At 45.6% G+C, this 17,428-nt stretch overlaps 2 protein-coding genes and 1 pseudogene across 2 annotated transcripts; all 3 read right to left on the reverse strand.

Annotated features, from left to right (window-relative positions):
* Positions 1–529: 529 nt before the first annotated feature.
* LOC141148529 (tripartite motif-containing protein 14-like) lies at positions 530–2,104 on the reverse strand (annotated as a pseudogene).
* A 1,201-nt stretch (positions 2,105–3,305) lies between these two features.
* Positions 3,306–5,161, reverse strand: LOC141148528 (E3 ubiquitin/ISG15 ligase TRIM25-like). The gene has a single exon (XM_073636069.1). The coding sequence runs from the start codon at positions 5,102–5,104 to the stop codon at positions 3,521–3,523; it is 1,584 nt and encodes a 527-aa protein (XP_073492170.1). The 5' UTR covers positions 5,105–5,161; the 3' UTR covers positions 3,306–3,520.
* A 9,839-nt stretch (positions 5,162–15,000) lies between these two features.
* Positions 15,001–16,612, reverse strand: LOC141147612 (E3 ubiquitin/ISG15 ligase TRIM25-like). The gene has a single exon (XM_073634843.1). The coding sequence runs from the start codon at positions 16,576–16,578 to the stop codon at positions 15,001–15,003; it is 1,578 nt and encodes a 525-aa protein (XP_073490944.1). The 5' UTR covers positions 16,579–16,612.
* Between the last annotated feature and the right edge of the window lie 816 nt (positions 16,613–17,428).

The following is a 17,428-nucleotide window of genomic DNA, read 5'->3' on the forward strand; positions in this document are numbered from 1 at the left end:
TCCTAAATATGTGTTAAACAGCAAAAAAAAAAGAAAGAGATGGGACTTTGAGTGAGGCAGGTCACTGAATGGATACCTTATTCAAATCATTTATAAAATTATTTAATAACAAATCACGTTATAGAGAGTGCCAATCAGTAAATATAGGACACAATGTACTATGATACACTTGTAGGAATATATAATTGTTATACAGAGTAAGGTAAAACATAATCAGCATTACAGTTACATAAAAACACTCATCCATTCATAAAAAATCAATGAATATAATTGATTGCTCATAGTGAGCAATCAATTGAGCATGTAACTGTAATGCTGATTATGTTTTACCTTACTCTGTATAACAATTATATATTCCTACAAGTGTATCATAGTACATTGTGTCCTATATTTACTGATTGACACTCTCTATAACGTGATTTGTTATTAATAAATAATTTTATAAATGATTTGAATAAGGTATGCATTCAGTGACCTGCCTCACTCAAAGTCCCATCTCTTTCTTTTTTTTTGCTATTATTTTCAGGAGTTAGAACACAAATGCAGCCATGACATTTGAAGTCTGGTAAGCACTAATATATTCCGTTTTTGTTCTTGGGTTTTTAAACACAACCAGGCTATTAGCATTTTTAGAAGAAGGCCAGAAACACCACCAACTTCTACCATGATAGAATCACTTTAAAAACATCAGCTTAGAGATAGTGTTCCTGAAAATGAGTGTAGTAGGTTGGCAACAATGATGATTATTCTAGTTTTTAACCTTGAACCAGCCATCGTTCCATACCACAAAAGCAGGGTGCAGAGGTTCAGTGAAGGTGGCATGGAAGGTGTACAGGAGTTTGGCTGAATCACACAGCTGGTAGGACAGATAACCAGCTTGATATTCCAGGTATATTCCTAATCTTTAAATGGGAGATTTGAGCGGAATATTGGTCACAAGCGAGTCTTGAATCACAAAATAGCTTATCCCGGCCCTGTTCATGCACCAGGAATATTTATTGTCTCCAATCTTCGACCTTGGGCCCTCACGCGTTATGGAGGCATATGCCAAGCCCACCATCCAGAAGGCTGATTCACTGGTGTCCACTTCCCAGTAATGCTTTTCTTTAGGGAAACAATTCTTGGCAAACAACTGGCAGTAAGAAGTGAAACGCTTTCAACTGACCGGTCGTTTTAGCGCCCCACTCACCCAGGAAGCAACCTTTTGATCTCCTGAGACAAGGACATTGTTGCATGCCGTGTCAGAATCCAGCACTAGATCCGCTGACTTAGTTATATAAGATGCTTTCTTCATTTAAATCTGCAATCCTAATTTTAGGCTTTATTTTATTTAACGTTACTACTATAGGTGAATGATCCGATAAACCTCTCGTTAAATATTGAATATTAGAGACCCAGGGAAGAACTAAATCTGTACCCAAGGACAAATCTATTCTTGATAAGGTCTGGTAGGTGCTAGAACAACAGGAATATGCATTAGAAATCGGGTTCCTAAGATGCCATATATCCCGCAGTCCCAGCTCCTAAATATAACTATAGATTGTAGTATCTACATTAGGGCCTGCTGGATATCTATCCATACTAGGATTGCATACATTATTGAAATCCCCTATAATCAACAATGGGGTCCCTGGAATATCTGCCATAAACAACCCTATCTGTCGCATAATTTCACTATTATAAAGTCTGTCCTTAGCCCCCTTCACACAATGCCCCACAGTCCCCCATTTAGATCAATTGCCACAGTCCCCATTTACATTACAGTGCCCCTTTACAGTGCAGTCCCCTTTACATTATTTGTAACGGGAACTGCTCTGTAAAGGGGCAATGTAATGTAAAGGGGGCACTGTGATATAAAGGGGACTGCACAGTAAAAGGGGCACTGGAATGTAAAGGGGGCACTGGAATGTAAAGGGAACTGCACTGTAAAGGGGGCACTGTGATATAAAGGGGGCTGCACTGTAAAGGGGACACTGTGATATAAAGGGGACTGCACTGTAAAGGGGCACTGTAACAGTGCTCCTTTATATTACAGTGCCCCCTTTACATCACAGCCCCCCATTACATTACAGTGCCCCTGCAGTCTGTCCCCTTCCCTCCTTTCCTCTCTAACATCAATCTCTGCTTCCCCTGCTCAGGACTCCTACCTGCAGGGAAGAGGCTGTTAACAGTCCGTGTGTCCTCTCCCAACTCCTAACCCCGCCAGCCTATTACTATTTTTATGGTGTTGTGCTTTTGATTTTCTATGTAGTAGATTGTTGTTAGCAAGATACTAAATGTCCAAAGGTTTATGGGCACCTGACCATCACATTTATAGGAGATTTTTGGACATCTCATTCCAAAACCATGGCCATTAATATGGAATTGCACTCCATATTAAGTTCTCAAACTCACCACTGGCTATAACAGCTTTCATGCTTCAAGGAAGGCTTTCCACAAAATTTTGGTAGTGTGTCTGTGGAAAATTGTGCCCATTTATACAGTCAGATCATTTATGAGGTCAGGTGGCGATTTTGGACAAGAAGACTTGGCTAGCAAATGGTCTTCTAATAAATCCCAAAAGTGTTCATTAGGGTTAAGGTCAGGGCTCTGTGCAGGACACTCGAGTTCCTCTACATCAAACTCATCAAACCATGTCTTTATGAAGGGTGGTCAGTAGGGTTGAGGTCAGAGCTCTGTGCAGGGCACTCGAGTTCCTTTACACCAATCTCATCAAACCATGTCTTTATGGAGGGTGGTCTGTAGGGTTTAAATCAGTATTCTTTGCAGAACATGAGTTCCTCCACACATAACTCATCAAACTATGTCTTTATGGAGGGTAGTCAGTAGGGTTGAAGTCAGGGCTCTGTGTAGGACACTTGAGTTCCCCCACACCAAGCTGGTCATATCTTTGTGGAGGTGATTTTGTGCACATGGGCATAGTCATGCTGGAACAGAAACAAGTCTTCCCCTGTTACCACAAGGTTGGAAGCACATAGTTGTCTTTCTATGCTGTTGTATTAACAGTTCCTTTCACTGGAAACAGCCAAATCCAATCATGTGTATGGATCCCCCCATATTTTTGTATTATAGTGTTGGTGTGATGGTCAGATGTCCACAAACCTTTGGCCATAGAGCATATACACAGAATGCAAAGACTGGAGTCAACAAGTGAAAAAAAGGAAAGCTGTCTGTCCCAGCACAGCCTGTTCAAGATGGAGAAGGATTTACACTATAATGTCCTGCACCTACCACAACTTAGAAGTTAAATTTGTGTAGTCATCATTTATTTTCAGGAGCTAGAAAATGAATGCAGCCATCACATCTAAAGTTTGGAAAGCGGTGATATATTCAATTTTTTCTTGGGTTTACATATACTAGAAGTTATACACAACCAGGTAATTTGCATTTTTAGCAGAATGCATACTTTAGCAGCATGTCCCTTTACTTCTATCACAATAGAATCACTTAAAAATCATCAATTTAGCAACAAAGTGTTCCTGAAAATTTGTGTCATAGGTTGGCAACAATGATGATTATTCTAGCTTTTAATCCTGATCCAGCCACCCTTCCATACCACAAAAGCAGGGTGCAGAGGTTCAGTGAAGGTGGCATGGAAGGTGTACAGGAGTTTGGCTGAGTCACACAGCTGGTAGAAGGCCAGAAAACCAGCTTCATAATCCAGGTATATTCCTAATCTTTGAATGGGGGATTCAAGTGAAAGTTTGCTCTTAAGCGAGTTGTGAATCACAAGATAGCCATTCTCAGCTCTATTCAAGCACCAGGAATGTTCATTGTTTCCAATCTTTGACTCTGGGCCCTTACGCGGTATGGAGGCATATGTCAAGCCCACTATCCAGAAGTCTGATTCACTGGTGTCCACTTCCCAGTAATGCTGTCCTTTAAAAAAAGAATTCTTGGTGAACACCTGACAGTAAGATGTGAAACGCTTTGAACTGTCTGATCGACTCAGCACACCACTCACCCAGGAAGCAACTTTTTGATCTCCTGAGACAAGGACACTGTTGGCAGCTGTGTCAGAATCCAGCAATAGATCCACAGTCTTCATTGTATAAGATGCTTTCTTCATTTTTAGCGCTAAATCAGATAGAGCCACGTGCACGCTTGTTGTGATCAAACCTTCATCAAACCTCATTTCTGAGCTATTCTCTTCATCGACCGTCTCCTCTGCAATACTGAGGTCCCCAAGTCCAACAAAGTCTTTGCTATCTGTTTCCTTGTCTTGCAGGATGAGCAATGGGTCCGCCATCTTGCACAGCTCCTCGAGATGACGCATCTTCTCATAAATTGACTCTTTTTGCATTTTCAGCTTTTGGATAAGATGTGAGATTTTAGAATCAAATTTGTCTTCCTGTTTAGAGATAACATCCAGGATCCAGGCTACCTTTTCCTCCAGCTGTTTCCTGGCATCTACAAACAGGGATGTGACCTTCTTTTTAGCATGAGAGGCTTTTTTGTGCTCGGCGAGCTGGAGATCCAGTAGATTCTGGGCTTGTTTCTCAACAACTCCCACCTGGGAAGTTAATTTATCCAGGACCTCTCTGAGTTTCCCCTTCTTCCTTGTCATGGCCTCATCCAGGGTCTCCACTTTGTGCATGCTATGGGATCCTACAGCAAAGCAGGACACGCAAATGCAGGAAGCGTCTTCACAGCAGTGGTATTCCAGGAGCTTGTTGTGGGTCTGACATTTCCTGCTGACCAGGGAATCGATGGGCTCGATCAGAACGTGGTCCACAGTGCTGTTGTGGATAGTCAGGTGAACGTCACACAGGGAAGTCTCACACTGAAGACAGGTCTTGACGGCTAGGATGGGAGCATGCACACAGTAAGTACAAGTGACCCCAGACCCCTCCAAGTGTGTCTGAGTAACAAGGAAATGTTTTGCTATATTACACAGTTTCCTGTTCTTCTCTAGCATGGGACGTTCTGCATACTCCTCTCTGCATTCAGGACACGAGTAGCTGCCTGAATCCTTCTGAACATCCAGAACTTTTTCAATACACACCCGGCAGAAGTTGTGTCCACATCTCAGTGTCACCGGCTCCATATAAATGTTCAGGCAGATGGAGCAGCTCAGCTCCTCTCGCAGCTCTGTAGATGCCATTTTGCAGGAAAGCTGGGAGAAAACGAAACTTGCAGGCTTTAGGAAGTGGGTGGAGATGTGTTCCTGTTGTCTGGTTTTTAACCCTTTTAAAGCCAGGAAACTGAGCCTACAACCAAGTTTTTTTACTGGTTAGCAAGCATCTGGATAACGTTCACAGGCACAAAGAAAAGTCGATGCAAAGACTTTTAAAGTTTTAAGCCTGACTTTAAAATCTCCTTTAGATTTTCCAGAAATGTAATATTAAAATCAACTTAACCACTTCAATACAGACATTTTCACCAGTGGTGTCACTAGGGTTGGTGTCACCCATTGCAGAAAAACATGGTGTCACCTCCCTCCACCAACTATAGTCCCCCCTCAGTACAGACCCCCCCCTCTACTAAATACAGACCCCCCCTCCCTCAGTACAGACCCCCCTCTTTACTAAATACAGACCCCCCTCCACTAAGTACAGACCCCCCTTAGTACAAACCCCTCTCATCAGTACAGACCCCCCTACCTCAGTATAGACACCCCCTCCCTAAGAACAGACCCACCTTCAGTACAAAAACCCCCCTTCAGTACAGATCACCACTTTCAATGCAGACCCCCCTTCAGTGTAGACCACCCCCTTCAGTACAGACCTGCCTTCAGTGCAGACCACCTTTCAGTACAGACCCCCTTCAGTGCAGACCCCCCTTCAGTACAGACCTCGCTTCAGTACAGATCCCCCTTCAGTGCAGACCCCCCTTCAGTGCAGACCACCCTTCATAACAGACCACCCTTCAGTGCAGACCCCCCTTCAGTGGAGCTCCTCCCTTCAGTACAAACCCCCTTCAGTACACACCCTCCTTCAGTGCAGACCCCCTTTCAGTACAGACTCCCCTGAAGTGCAGACACCCCCTTCAGTGCAGACCCCCTTCAGTACAGACCCCCCTTCAGTACAGACCACCCCCTTCAGTACAGACCCTCCTTTAGTGCAGACAACCCTTCATAACAGACCACCCTTCAATGCAGACCCCCCTTCAGTACAGATCCTCCCTTCAGTACAAACCCCCTTCAGTACACACTCTCCTTTAGTGCAGACCCCCCTTTAATACAGACTCTCCTGCAGTGCAGACCCCCCTTCAGTGCAGACCACCCCCTTCAGTACAGACCCCCCTTCAGTGCAGACCACCTCCTTCAGTACAGACCCCCCTTCAGTGCAGACCCCCCCTTCAGTGCAGACCCCCCCTTCAGTGCAGACCTCGCTTCAGTACAGACCCCGCTTCAGTACAGACCCCCCTTCAGTACAGACCCGCCTTCAGTGCAGACCACCCCTTTCAGTGCAGACCCCCCTTCAGTACAGACCCCCCTTCAGTGCAGACCAGTGGCAGCTGGTGAAGTTTTAGGATGGGGGGGCGCCAGACCCCGCCCTTCCTTTTTGACCCCTCCCACTTCCCATAAGCCCCACCCCTTGTAGAATCCACCCACTCTGTCCCCTGTATTGCACTTGCTTCCACCCATAGTGTCAGGAGTATACAGCTCAATATCACAGGACAGAGTATACAGCCCCAGAATCACAGGGCAGAGTATACAGCCCCAGAATCACAGGACAGAGTATACAGCTCAGCCTCACAGATCGTACACAGATCAGCACAACAGATAGTATAAAAATCAGCACCACAGATAGTATACAGATCAGCACCACATGTAGTATACAGATCAGCACCACATGTAGTATACAGATCAGCACCACATATATTATACAGATCAGCCCCACATATATTATACAGATCAGCCCACAGATAGTGTACAGCAGTGGCGGCTGGTGCTCAAAATGTTTGCTGGCCCCAAACAAACTGAAAAATTCTGAAAAAAAACCCTATCAATAGCAGCCTCACTGTGCCCATCAAACGCAGCCACTGTACCAAACGCAGCAACTGTGCCATCAAACACTGCCACTGTGCCATCAAATGCAGCCACTGTGCCCATCAAATGCAGCCACTGTACCAAACGCAGCAACTGTGCCATCAAACACTGCCACTGTGCCATCAAATGCAGCCACTGTGCCCATCAAATGCAGCCACTGTACCAAACGCAGCCACTGTGCCATCAAACGCTGCCACTGTGCCATCAAACGCAGCCACTTTGCCCATCAAACGCAGCCACTTTGCCCATCAAACGCTGCCACTGTGCCCCGAATGCTGCCACTGTGCCCATTAAATGCTGCCACTGTGCCCCAAATGTTGCCACTGATAAATGTGGGCTGAGTATACAGATCAGCCCACAGATAGTATACAGATCAGCCCACAGATAGTATACAGATCAGCCCACAGATAGTATACAGATCAGTCCACATATAGTACACTTTCACCCCCCCTGCGGGTGGCTCGCAGAACACTTCACTGCACACCCAGACGGGTGTCTCGCAGCACTTTCACAGCACATAATTCCCCCACCCCCATGGGTGGCTCGTGGGACTTTCACAGCTCCCCCCTCCACGGGTGGCTTGTGGCACACTTACAGCACCACTTACCTGGTGTCCTCTACTCCTCTCCTGTGTCTTCTCCAGACAGCTTCCTCTGCTCTGTCTCCCACTTCTGCCAAAGCGCAGATAGGGACGCCTGGCACTTTGGCCAATCGGGAAACAGGTCTCACTGACCTGCCTCCTGATTGGCGGGGAGGCACTGTGGTGTAAAAATAGTGAATGTTCATTCACTATGGTCACACAATTAGGTGGGATCAGGGCGCACTCTCTGCGCCCCGAGCCCACCCTATTTTGAAGCCTATTAGAGCCTCTGGCTCCAATTAGGTACTTCAAAAAAATACACCCCCCTCCTGCCCCCCGACATAGGAGTCCATGAGTCCGGAGGAAGGTGGCAGCAGGGATAGGGGGGCCTGTGCGCCAACAATGCATGGGCGGCCACCGGTGCAGACCCCCCTTTAGTATAGACCTACCTTCAGTACAGACCCCCCTTCAGTGCAGACCCCCCTTCAGTACAGGCCCCTCTTCAATTCAGAACCTCCTTCAGTGCAGACCCCCCCCTTGAGTGCAGACCCGGCTTCAGTGGAGGCCCCCCTTCAGTGCAGACCTCCCTTCAGTGCAGACCCCCTTCAGTGCAGACTCCCCCTTCGGTACAGACCACCCTTCGGTGCAGACCCCCCTTCAGTGGAGACCTGCCTTCAGTACAGACCCCCCTTCAGTTCAGTACAGACCCCCCTTCAGTGCAGACCCACCTTCAGTACAGACCCCCCTTCAGTGCAGACCCCCCCTTCAGTACAGACCCCCCTTCAGTACAGACTCCCCCTTCAGTACAGACTCCCCCTTCAGTACAGACTCCCCCTTCAGTGCAGGCCCCCCTTCAGTACAGACCCCCCTTCAGTGCAGACCCCCCCTTCAGTACAGTCCCCCCCTTCAGTACAGACCCCCCCTTCAGTACAGACCCCCCCCCTTCAGTGCATACCTCACATCAAGGGACATCCTCAGAAGTGTTTCTCCTCCTGTGAGAATGTAAACAGAGAGGAGGGGGAGGCGGCTTCGCTCTGCTCAGCTGTGTGAGACAGAGGCCAGCAGTCAGCGGGGACAGCTTGGAAATCCTGCGAGAGATGCGGATCAGTGCAGTGGTGTTGCCCTGGGCCCTGCCGATGGGTGTCACCCCTCTGTCAGGTGTCACCCGGGTGCGGCCCTCACCCCCCCTGATTTTTACCCCCTTCCTGCCCAGGCCAATTGTCAGATTTCAGCACTGTCACACTTTCTGATCTTTATCATTTTTTGGGACACGTAGAACTTTCTTTTGTATTTAATCACCATTGGGTTTTTTATTTTTTGCTATATAAATGAAAAAATACTGATTTTTCTTTTTTAAAAACAGTTTTTTCTTAGTTTCTGTTATAAAAGTTTGCAAATAAGTAATCCTAATTCGTAAATTTAGGCCAAAGATTAATCTGCTACATTTCTTTGTTAAAAATAACCCAAATTGGTGTATTTGGCTGCATTGGCAAGGCTAATCAGGACACTTATGAGGCTGCACTCATAACCCCCCCAGGGGGTTACTTTCTGCTATAAAACATATCCAATAAAAAATAACTTTTTTTTTTTTTTTTATAAATATAGGCCAAAATGTATAATGCTGTCTTTGTTAAAAAAATAAGTGTATATTAATTGGTTTGTTTGAAAGCTATAGAGTCTACTAAATGATGGAATATATACTGGAATTTTGTTTTTTTAATGTAGTGCCCTGGGGTTTAGTCAGGCAGCTCCTCACCAAATTCCTTGTCAGGGGTAGCTACCATAATTAAATTGTTAGAGGTCCATTGATTTCTCCCTAAGTTTGGCCTTGTTGTACTTTTCTCTACTACCACTAGGTGGCCGGGCACTTGGTGGTACTAGATATGAGAAGGACAACTCAAGGTCAGTTTATGGGTATGTGGGTTATCTCAGCAAATGGACGGGGGTTTTCTTGAATCCCTTTGCCTGCTAGGAGAGCCTATATATTTGGGTGGAGTCAGGTTATCTATGTTCTGTGTCACCCAGACCGCCATCTGGGTGGACGTGTGTCGTCTGCCCCGGGCTTCTAGGCCGGCGATTGGGCCTATCCCAGGGGCATCTGGCTGCCAGGCTGTGTGAGGGCCTATCTAGAAGTAATGAGAGCAGCGCAGGGTTGGGATTGAAGCTTGCAGTCCAACTGAAAGTGGCAATTCTGCCAGGCCAGAGAACCTGTTGTGGTCGGAGGTAGAAGGGAAGCTGTTGCCACTAAGGGGCCAACCACCTTTACCAGGGACCACAAGTACCGGAGCAGTATTCTCACCGAATGGGCACGTTGGAGAATCGGGAAACTTCAGGCGGTGAGCAAGTCAGGACCCAACCAGGTGACGCTTGTAGAGCAGCCTTGTGTGTCAAGCCAGGGACCGAGCCAGTCAGCAGGGGTGAAGCTTGAAGGTATCCGAAGTGCCAAGCTAAGGACCCAGCAAGGAAGTGAGGGTGACACTTGCGGGAGATACCACCGCAAAAGCCTTGAGAAGCTCACGGGATTCAGAGTTAGTGAATCAGAGAGTCCAGCGAGAGACCAGGAGCTCAAGGGGCTGAAGAACTACAAGTAGACGTTGTAGTGAAGCTGAGAGAACTGTTATGTTTGAATTAGGAACTTGTTAAATACTGTAGCCATAGGGGACAGCAAACCTGCATGTGCAGAAGTGGTGCCTTGCTGGGGCCTTTCCCTGTATCGCTGTCCTCCTATTGAAGTCTCGGAGTCTACCTATTAAAATTGCAACTACTTAAGGGTTTCCTGGCCCCAACCCTCTTTCCCTTGCAAAATATAAAAGGACTGTTAAAAGAAATAAAACCTCTTTTGCATCCAAGAAGTGTCTGGCGCCCAGTGCCCTTTGCTCCCACTATGCCTCACAAACCACTACATATTGAAGGACGTCAGCAGTCTGTGGCCTCAAAGGTTCTCATTAGACTGAAAGAGGTTAGAGTTTCTGCTACATTAATATATACTAGTAATGGTGGCGATCAGCGACTTATAGTGGGACTGTGATAGCGACACTAACTACGTCGCGGGGCCTGTAGCTGCCCCCCCCCATCACATTATATGTACTGCGGCTGGTCGGAAAGTAGTTAATTACCAATGGTATTTGTAATCTGCAGCATGAAGGGGTTAATGTAATACATCAGTGACCAGTGTCAGTTAATTAACCCCTTTGTGCTGCATTAGTGCCACCAGAGTCAGTGTTTATAAACCCCTTAATGCAGCATAAAGGGGTTCATTAACATTGATACTGGTGCCACTAATGCAGCACAAAGGGTTAATTAACTGACACTGGTTACTAGGAAGGACTAGTCCTAGGCTTGTGCAGGAGCGCGCAGACCATGAGACCCAAGCAAGATTTTGCTAGTTCTCCCACCCACTGAACCGCTGGCTACTCTTACTCAAAGCGGAGTTCCACCCAAATTTTGAACAATATCTGTATGTATTCTCTTTCTTGCCTAGATGCTGACATGCCGTTTAAAAAAATTTAAATCGCCGTAATTACCTTTTATTTTTCTATTCTTCTTTGCACTTCCTGGTTCTCCTCCCGTGGGAGTAGGCGTGTTTCTAGCCTCTCCCGGACTCCTGGGAGCTAGTCTCAGGCTTCCCAGGATGCCACTGAGCATGTGCGGGAACGAGTGGTGAATGCTGGGAGCACAGCATTCACCACATCCAGGAAATAAATGCTTGTGGGCTTCAAATGCCCACAATGAAGATGGAAACCACCTGCAGTGAATAATATAAGTTATTCTTTCCGACGAAATCTGACACAGGCGGACATATTACACACAATATGTGAGTATGTAATGCTGAGAAGAAAAGTTTGTGAATGAACTCAAAAAAAAAATAACGATAGATAGGTGGACCCCCGCTTCAATCAGTGTCAATATCACTATGCCACCTGCATCCCAACAACCAAGGACGCTGTGGCCCAGCTGCTTGCAAACTGGATTCCATAGGTTGGGTTTGTGGATCCTCCTGCAAACCAAACCCAGGCCATCACTACATGCCAGGAGCCAATTCTTGAACAGAAACTGTACTCAGTGAAAGATACAGAATTAACAAGGGGATAACCTTTCCAAGTGCTAGCCCAGCTACATTACATGGCCTTAATTAGATGTTAACAGTAATGGCTTCATTAACATCAGACTGTGAATAGTCGCTTTTGCCAAGCATAGTTTAAAGTTCCTTACAATGCTTTACAGCAGGTATGCTCAACCCATGGCCTGTGGAGCCATCTGAAGTGGCCCGTGACCTTAAACCTAATATGATTATTTATTAATAAAAAAATGTAAAAAAAAACAACAGACCATAGAAGCGCATGCCCTAGTACAATAAAATTCTTTATTAAGCAAAAATAAAATTACACATAATGCACTCACATGCGTCTGTAATGACACCAAGCTCATCACACAACTGTGAGAATCCACCTTCAGAACCCCTGTATAAATGCCACTAGATTTAATCCATTGAGCTAAAGGCTACTCTCCTTCTGTCTGTGTGTTAGGAAGGAACGGATGCTTAAAAGAGGAGGCCATGCCCCTCAAATTCGTCATAACTATGGCAACCCGCACAAAAGCCCTTAATTGCAACCAGCTCCCAGCTCTTCTCTTTTCTTTCTAACACACAGACACGGGAGAGTAGCCTTTAGCCAAGTGAATTACATCTAGTGGCATCTACAGGGGTTCGGAAGGCGGATTCTCACAGTTGTGGGATGAGCTTGGTGTCATTCTGGGAGCATGTGAGCAGAGGCGGCTCTCTAATTAGGCAAATTAGGCGGTCGCCTAAGGCCTCGCACTCACAGGGGCCTCGCGGCCGCCTAATTTGCCTGTTCTCAATCACTGAAGTTGACGCCGGTGGCTCTGCCTACCCCCACTGGGACTCTGTGGCTTAGGAGCTGACGGACAAATCAGATACTGCCCGCAGCCTGAGGAATAGCGGCCTCATCACGGAGTGTCCCAGTCCGTGGGGCCTAATGTGTAAGTTTTGCCTAAGGCCTCACAAAGCCTAGAGCCACCTCTGCATGTGAGTGCATTATGTGTCATTTAACTTTGATCAATAAAGAAGTTTACTGCACTACTAGGGCATGCGCTTCCCTGGTCTGTTGTTCTTTTGTCCACAGCCCTTGTTTTGCCAATTCAAGGGATGGTTGTATAGACCCTGATATAGTGAAGGTTGCAACACTGGTTCAGAGCTTTTTTAGCTTGTCACATCTGAGCATGAGAGCGGGATTAATCTGATTTGGCTAAGAAAAAATTAGATTTTTGTGATTCAACAGTGGGTAAACATCCAACGGGGACTGGTCCCACGGAAAATGAATGATCCTGATTGTTATCTTCATTATGCTATTCAAAATAAAAACTCAAAATTCTGAACCATTTCATTTCAATGTGGCCTGCAACTGGTTACCAAATCACTTACATGGCCCTCGCTCTTCAAAAAGTTCAGCACCCCTGCTTTACACTGTGCTCTATAAAAATGGATGCCCCTCATAGTAAATGCCCAATGAAAAAAGCATGAGGTCCTGGGACATCTCATCGATATCTTGCTTTTGAAAATGCTAGGTACAGTGGGGCAAAAAAGTATTTAGTCAGCCACCAATTGTGCAAGTTCTCCCACTTAAAAAGATGAGAGAGGCCTGTAATTGTCATCATAGGCATACCTCAACTATGAGAGATAAAATGTGGAAATGTGGGGGGTTGTGGATGGCAGGATGGTGGAGGATGGTGGTTGTGGTGGATGGGTCGGGGGATGAGATATTCACAAAGTCTGTCCTTAGCCTCCTTCACACCACAATGCCCCTATACAGCACAGTCCCCCATTTAGATCAGTGTCCAAAGTCCCCCTTTACATCACAGTGCCCCTTTACAGTGCAGTCCCCTTTACATTTTTGTAACGGGAACTGCTCTGTAATGTAAAGGGGGCACTGTGATATAAAGGGGACTGCACTGTAAATGGGGCACTGTAAAGTAAAGGGAACTGCACTGTAAAGGGGGTACTATAATGTAAAGTTGGACTGTGATGTAAAGGGGCACTGTGATATAAAGGGGACTGCACTGTAAATGGGGCCCTGTAACACTGCCCCTTTATATTACAGTACCCCCTTTACATCACAGCTCCCCATTACATTACAGTGCCCCTGCAGTCTGTCCCCTCCCCTCCTTTCTTCTCTAACATCAATCTCTGCTTCCCCTGCTCAGGACTCCTACCTGCAGGGCAGAGGCTGTTAACAGTCCGTGTGTCCTCTCCCAGCACCTAAGCCTGCCAGCCTATTACTATTTTTATGGTGTTGGGCTTTCGATTTTCTATGTAGTAGATTGAGGTTAGCAAGATACTAAATGTCCAAAGGTTCATGGGCACCTGACCATCACACTTATATGAGTTTTTTGGACATCTCATTCCAAAACCATGGTCATTAATATGGAATTGCACTCCATATTAAGTTCTCAAACTCACCACTGGCTATAACAGCTTTCATGCTTCTAGGAGGGCTTCCCACAAAATTTTGGTAGTGTGTCTGTGGAAAATTGTGCCCATTCATACAGTCAGATCATTTATGAGGTCAGGTGGCGATTTTGGACAAGAACACTTGGCTAGCAAATGGTCTTCCAATAAATACCAAAAGTGTTCAGTAGGGTTGAAATCAGGACACTTAAGTTCCTCCACACCAAACCATGTCTTTATGGAGGGTGGTCAGTAGAGTTGAAGTCAAGGCTCTGTGCAGGACACGAGTTCCTCCACACCAAGCTGGTCATATCTCTTTGTGGAGGTGATTTTGTGCACATGGGCACAGTAATGCTCGAACAGAAAAGAGTCTTCCCCTGTTACCACAAGGTTGGAAGCACACAGTTGTCTATCTATGCTGTAGTATTAACAGTTCCTTTCACTGGAAACAGCCAAATTAAATAATCTGGAGTGGTTCCCCCATATTTTTGTGGTATAGTGTAGGTGTGATGGTCAGATGTCCACAAACCTTTGGCCATAGACATAGAGCATATACACAGAATACAAAGACTGGAGCTAATAAGTGAAAAAAAAGATAGCTGTCTATCCTATCACAACCTATTCAAGATGGGGAAAGATTTACCCTATGACATAGTGGACCTACCACAACTCGCCAAAAACAGAGAAGTTAATTTTGGGTAGTCATTATTTATTTTCAGTAGCTAGAAAATGAATGCAGCCATCACATCTAAGGTCTGGTAAATGGTAGTATATTCATTTTTTGTTCTTGGGTTTACATACACTAGAAGTCATACACAACCAGGCAATTTGCATTTTTAGTAGAAAGCCAGAAACAGCATGTCCCTGTACTTCTGTCATAATGGAATCACTTTAAAAACATCAACTCAACAACAAAGTGTTCCTGAAAATTAGCCTAGTAGGTTGGCAGCAATGATGATTGTTCTAGCTTTTAATCCTGATCAAGCCATCCTTCCATACCACAAAAGCAGGGTATAGCGGTTCGGTGAAGGTGGCATGGAAGGTGTACAGGAGTTTGACTAAGTCACACAGCTGGTAGAAGGACAGATAACCAGCTTCATAATCCAGGTATATTCCTAATCTTAGGGATTCAAGGAAAAGATTGCACACAAGCGAGTCATGAATCCCAAAATAGCCATTTTCAGCCCTCTTCAAGCACCAGGATTGTTTATTATCTCCAATCTTTGACTTTGGACCCTCACGTGGTATGGAGGAATATGCCAAGCCCACCATCCAGAAGTCTGATTCACTGGTGTCCACTTCCCAGTAGTGCTGTCCTTTAAAAAAAGAATTCTTGGTGAACACCTGACAGTAAGTTGTAAAAAGCCTTGAACTGACTGATCGATTCAGAACACCACTCACCCAGGAAGCAACCTTTTGATCACATGAGACAAGGACATTTTCACAAGCTGTGTCAGAATCCAACAATAAATCCATGGGCTTTGTTATATAAGATGCTTTCTTTATTTTGGATGCTAAATCAGAAAGGGCCACGTGCAAGCTTGACCTAATCAAACCTTCATCCAAACTCATTTCTGATCTGTCCTCTTCATCAACCGTCTTCTCTGAAATATTGAGGTCCATAAATCCAACCAAACCTTTGCCATCTGCTTCCTTGTCTTGCAGGATCAACAATGGGTCAGCCATCTTACAGAGCTGCTCGAGGTGACACATCTTCTCAAAAATAAACTCTTTTTGCATCTTCAGCTTTTGGATAAAATGCAAGATTTTAGAATCAATTTTGTGTTCTTCTTTAGAGATAACGTCCAGAATCCAGACTCTCTTTTTCTCCAGCTGTTCCCTGGCATCTTCAAACAGGGATGTGATCATCTTTTTAGCATCGGAGGCTTTTTTGTGCTCGGCGAGCTGGAGATCCAGTAGATTCTGGACTTGTTTCTCAACAACTCCCACCGGGGAAGTAAACTTATCCAGGATCTCTCTGAGTTTCTCCTTCTTCTTTGTCATGGCCTCATCCAGGGTCTCCACCTTGTGCATTCTGTGGGATCCTACAGCAAAGCAGGACACGCAGATGCAGGAAGCGTCTTCACAGCAGTGGTATTCCAGGAGCTTGTTGTGGGTCTGACATTTCTTGCTGACCAGAGAATCGATGGGCTCGATCAGTACGTGGTCCACAGCGCTGTTGTGGATAGTCAGGTGAATGTCACACAGGGAAGTCTCACACTGAAGACACGTCTTGACGGCTAGGATGGGAGCGTGCACACAGTAAGTACAAGTGACCCCAGACCCCTCCAGGTGTGTCTGAGTAACAAGGAAATGTTTTGCTATATTACACAGCTTCCTGTTCTTCTCCAGCAGGGGACGTTCCGCATACTCCTCTCTGCATTCAGGACACGAGTAGCTGCCTGAATCCTTCTGAACATCCAGAACTTTTTCAATACACACCCAGCAGAAGTTGTGTCCACATCTCAGTGTCACCGGCTCCATATAAATGTTCAGGCAGATGGAGCAGCTCAGCTCCTCTCGCAGCTCTGTAGATGCCATTTTGCAGGAAAGCTGGGAGAAAACGAAACTTGCAGGCTTTAGGAAGTGGGTGGGGATCAGGCCCGGACTGGGACAAAAAATAGGCCCGGGCATTTTAGACTGAGCAGCCCATTTTCCAGCAACCGCCCGTTCGCGAGGGTGGTTGGTGACGGGATAATCATGGAGTCGTGCCTACCAGTGCCCATCAGTGCCACCTATCAGTGCCGCTTATCAGTGCCGCTTATCAGTGCCACCTATCAGTGCCGCCTATCAGTGCCGCCTATCAGTGCCGCTTATCAGTGCCACCTATCAGTGCCACCCATCAGTACCCATTAGTGCCGCCTATCAGTGCAGCCTCATCAGAGCATATCGGTGAAGGAGAAAAATTACCTGTTTTCAAACTTTTATAACAAACTATGAAACAGTTTTGTTTGTTTTTTTTTCAAAATTTTGGTCCCCTTTTGTTTTTTTTTTAGCAAAAAATAAAAAAAACCAGCAGCAATTAAATACCACCAAAAGAAAGCTCTATCTGTGTGAAAAAAATGATAAAAATTTATTTTGGGTAAACTGCAGCATGACTGCGCAATTGTCATTCAAAGTGTGAGAGCGCTGAAAGCTGAAAATTGGTCTGGGCAGGAAGGTGGTTTAAGTGCCCAGTAAGCAAGTGGTTAATTTCCTCTCCTTTGTCTCTCTTTTTCTGTTTCTTTTTTCCTTTTTTCTCTCTTACTCTTCTTTTCTCTTTATATATCCCCCCCTTTCTTTCTATATGTTCTTTCCTCCATACCCCTTCCTTATCTCCTTTTTCCCGCCATTCATCTTTATCTATTTACACTTTCCTGTGTCCTCCATTACTTCTTGGTCTGCCTTTTTA

Source organism: Aquarana catesbeiana, linkage group LG06 (genome assembly GCF_042186555.1).
Source record: "Aquarana catesbeiana isolate 2022-GZ linkage group LG06, ASM4218655v1, whole genome shotgun sequence".
NCBI lineage: Eukaryota > Metazoa > Chordata > Amphibia > Anura > Ranidae > Aquarana > Aquarana catesbeiana.